Source organism: Scyliorhinus torazame, chromosome 12 (genome assembly GCF_047496885.1).
Source record: "Scyliorhinus torazame isolate Kashiwa2021f chromosome 12, sScyTor2.1, whole genome shotgun sequence".
Classification (NCBI taxonomy): Eukaryota; Metazoa; Chordata; class Chondrichthyes; order Carcharhiniformes; family Scyliorhinidae; genus Scyliorhinus; species Scyliorhinus torazame.
Genome location: NC_092718.1, coordinates 82,907,684 through 82,911,877, shown reverse-complemented (window position 1 = coordinate 82,911,877; position 4,194 = coordinate 82,907,684). Strand labels below are relative to the sequence as shown.

General features: G+C 61.7%; 1 protein-coding gene across 1 annotated transcript in view; it reads left to right on the top strand.

The window, feature by feature from the left end:
• Positions 1-4,194, top strand: part of etfb (electron transfer flavoprotein subunit beta) — a 36,959-nt gene that overhangs the window by 25,543 nt on the left and 7,222 nt on the right. The window contains exons 4-5 of the mRNA XM_072468930.1: positions 33-95; positions 3,665-3,823. Coding sequence (XP_072325031.1) covers positions 33-95; positions 3,665-3,823 — 222 coding nt within the window. The remainder of the gene's footprint in view (positions 1-32; positions 96-3,664; positions 3,824-4,194) is intronic.

The following is a 4,194-nucleotide window of genomic DNA, read 5'->3' as shown; positions in this document are numbered from 1 at the left end:
TGAATGATGTTTTTCTCGCTCTGGGCTGACAGGCTATCGATGGAGACTGGAATCAGACAGGACAAATGACAGCTGCATTGCTCGACTGGCCACAGGTAAAGACCATGTACATTTCTGCCCGCCGTCCCTTCCCTCCCCTCTGCCCACCCTCCCGCCCTCCTGCCCACCCTCCCTCCCTCCCTCTGCCCGCCCTCCCTCTGCCCACCCTCCCTCCCTCCCTCTGCCCTCCCTCCCTCCCTCCCTCTGCCCTCCCTCCCTCCCTCTGCCCACCATCCCTCCCTCCCTCTGCCCACCCTCCCTCCCTCCCTCTGCCACCCTCCCTCCCTCCTTCTGCCCGCCGTCCCTCCCTCCCTCTGCCCACCCTCCCGCCATCCTTCTGCCCACCCTCCCTCCCTCCCTCTGCCCTCCCCTCCCTCCCTCTGCCCACCCTCCCTCCCTCCCTCTGCCCACCCTCCCTCCCTCCCTCTGCCCACCCTCCCTCCCTCCCTCTGCCCTCCCTCCCTCTGCCCACCCTCCCTCCCTCCCTCCCTCTGCCCACCCTCCCTCCTCCCTCCCTCTGCCACCCTCCCTCCCTCCCTCTGCCCACCCTCCCTCCCTCCCTCTGCCCACCCTCCCTCCCTCTGCCATCCCTCCCTCTGCCCACCCTCCCTCCCTCCCTCTGCCCACCCTCCCTCCCTCTGCCCGCCCTCCCTCCCTCTGCCATCCCTCCCCTCTGCCCACCCTCCCTCCCTCCCTCTGCCCACCCTCCCTCCCTCTGCCCGCCCTCCCTCTGCCCACCCTCCCTCCCTCCTGCCACCCTCCCTCCCTCCTTCTGCCCACCCTCCCTCCCTCCCTCCACCAATCCATTGTTTGTCTTCCCTCCCTCGACCTGCCCTCCCTCCGCCCTCCCTACCTCCGCCAATCCCCTGTTTGCCTTCTCTCCCTCCGCCCGCACTCACTCCATCCACCCGTCCATTGTTCGCTCTCCCTCCCACCCTCTCCCCACCAGTCCCTTGTTTTCCTTCCCTCCCTCCGCCCGTCCCTTATTCACCCTCCGCCCGTCCCTTGTACACCCTCCCTCCCTCCACCCGTCCCTTGTTCACCCTCCCTCCCTCCGCCCGTCCCTTGTTCACCCTCCCTCCCTCCGTCCGTCCCTTGTTCACCCTCCCTCCCTCCGCCCATCCCTTATTCACCCTCCATCCCTCCACCAGTCCCTTGTTCACCCTCCCTCCCTCCATCCCTTATTCACCCTCCGCCCGTCCCTTGTACACCCTCCCTTCCTCCGCCCGTCCCTTGTACACCCTCCCTCATCCGCCCGTCCCTTGTACACCCTCCGCCTGTCCCTTGTACACCCTCCCTCCCTCCGCCCGTCCCTTGTACACCCTCCGCCTGTCCCTTGTACACCCTCCCTCCCTCCGCCCGTCCCTTGTTTACCCTCCATCCCTCCGCCCATCCCTTGTACACCCTCCCTCCCTCCGCCCATCCCTTGTATACCCTCCCTCGCTCCGCCCATCCCTTGTATACCCTCCCTCCCTCCGCCCGTCCCTTGTTTAACCTCCATCCCTCCGCCAGTCTCTTGTTCATCCTCCCTCCCTCCGCCCGTCCCTTATTCACCCTCCTCCCGTCCCTTGTACACCCTCCCTGCCTCCGCCCGTCCCTTGTACACCCTCCCTGCCTCCGCCCCTCACTTGTACACCCTCCCTGCCTCCGCCCATCCCTTGTATACCCTCCCTCCGCCCGTCCCTTGTTTACCCTCCATCCCTCCGCCAGTCTCTTGTTCACCCTCCCTCCCTCCGCCCGTCCCTTATTCACCCTCCGCCCGTCCCTTGTACACCCTCCTTGCCTCCGCCCGTCCCTTGTACACCCTCCCTCCCTCCGCCCGTTCCCTTGTTCATCCTCCCTCCCTTCGCCGATCCCTTATTCACCCTCTCCGCCCATCCCCTGTTCTCCCTCTCCCTCCGCCCGTCCCTTGTTTACCCTCCATCCCTCCGCCAGACCCTTGTTTGCCCTCCCTCCCTCCGCCCGTCCCTTATTCACCCTCTCCCTCCGCCTGTCCCTTGTTTACCCTCTATCTCCGCCCGTCCCTTGTTCACCCTCCCTCCCTTCGCCCGTCACTTGTACACCCTCCCTCCCTCCGCCCATCCCTTGTTCACCCTCCCTCCCTCCGCCAGTCCCTTGTACACCCCTCCCTCCGCCCGTCCCTTATTCACCCTCCGCCCGTCCCTTATTCACCCTCCGCCCGTCCCTTGTACACCCTCCCTCCCTTCGCCCATCCCTTATTCACCCTCTCCCTCCGCCCATCCCCTGTTCTCCCTCTCCCTCCACCCGTCCCTTGTTTACCCTCCATCCCTCCGCCAGTCCTTTGCCCTCCCTCCCTCCGCCCGTCCCTTATTTGCCCTCCCTCCCTCCGCCCGTCCCTTATTCACCCTTTCCCTCCGCCCGTCCCTTGTTCACACTCTCTCTCCGCCCGTCCCTTGTTCACCCTCTCCCTCCGTCCGTCCCTTGTTCGCCCTCCCTCCCTGCGCCCATCCTGTTCGCTATCCCACTCTGCCTGTCCCTTGTTCGCCCTCCCTCCGCCTGCCCTGTTTGCCCTCCCTCCACCTATCCCTTGTTCACCCTCCCTCCCTCCATCCGTCCCTCCCTCTGCCCGTCCGTCCCTTGTTTGCTCTCCCTCCCTCCCCATTCACTTTTCGCTCTCCCTCCCTCCCCATTCACTTTTCGCTCTCTCTCCCTCCCTCCGACCGTCCCTTGTTCGCTCTCCCTCCCTCCGCCCGTCGCTTGTTCGCCCACCCTCCCTCCGACCATCCCCTGTTCGCCCTCCCTCATTCTACCCATCCCCTGTTCACCGTCCCTCTGTCCGTCCATGCCCTGTTCGCCCTCGCTCCCTCTGCCCGTTCCTTGTTCGCCCTCACTCCGTCCATCCCTCCCTCTGCCCATCCCTTGTTCGCTCTCCGTCTCGGATTTGCGCAGGGGTGTCGGTTCGGGAACAGTGGCTAGATTTTATGGTGTTATGGACAGGAAGAGGGGTTTAACCTTAAATAGCCCTGATTTCACCCCTCACCACCTGCCTGCTAACAGAAAGAGGTCTTTGATTTTCCCCTTCAGAAGTACTGGTCTATTTTCCCCCACCCTACAGTTTTGGACGGATAGATTCCTCTATTAATAAACCCTGCAGCAAACCTGAACTGGGTTAGAATCAGACTGGGTTTCTTCTGGGTGCTCCGGTTTCCTGACACACTCCAAAGCTGTGTAGGTTGGGTGGATTGGCCACGCTAAATTGTCGCTTAGTGTCCAAAGATGTTGGGCAGCACGGTGGTGCAGTGGTTAGCACTGCTGTCTCATGGCGCCGAGGTCCCAGGTTCGCGCCTGGCCCTGGGTCTCTGTCCATGTGGAGCTTGCACATTCTCCCCGTGTTTGCGTGGGTTTCGCACCCACAACCCAAAAGAAGGTGGATTGGCCACGCTAAATTGCCCCTTAATTGAAAAAAATGAATTGGGTACTCTAAATTTTAAAAAAAGAGGCGCAGGCTAGGTTACGGGGATAGGACAGAGGAGTGAACCTGGGTAAGCTGCTTTTTCAGAGGGTCGATGCAGACTCGATGGGCCGAATAGTCGCCTCCCACTGCAGGGGTCCTCAGGAAAACCCTGGATAATGACGATGTGTTTAAACTTTTGACTCCGCCCAGGGAACCTTTGCCTCTGAGGTAAAGGTGGAAGATAAGAAGCTAACGGTTACTCGTGAAGTGGATGGAGGTTTGGAGACCATCTCCCTCAAGCTGCCAGCTGTTGTAACTTCTGACCTACGGCTAAATGAACCGCGTTACGCTACGCTCCCCAACATCATGGTGGGTATCTGTAATCTCCCGGAATTATTCCAACCCAAGAATGAGACCACCTCTACCCAGCGGGAATACTGTTGCATTATTGACATCCCGGGCTCAGGTGGATGTAGCGCTCCCTGCCTCACCCCATCCTCCCACCTTCACCCTGGTTTAAAGTCTCTCATCTACAGCCCGTGATGCCCAGGCGGCACGGTTTCACAGTGGTTAGCACAGTTGCCTCACATCTCCGGGTTCGATTCCCGGCTTGGGTCACTGCCTGTGTAGAGTTTGCACTTTCTCCCTGTGTCTGCGTGGGTTTCCTCCCACAGTCCAAAGTGGATTGGCCATGCTAAATTGCCCTCAGCGTCCAAAACAATTAAGTGGGGTTACGGGGA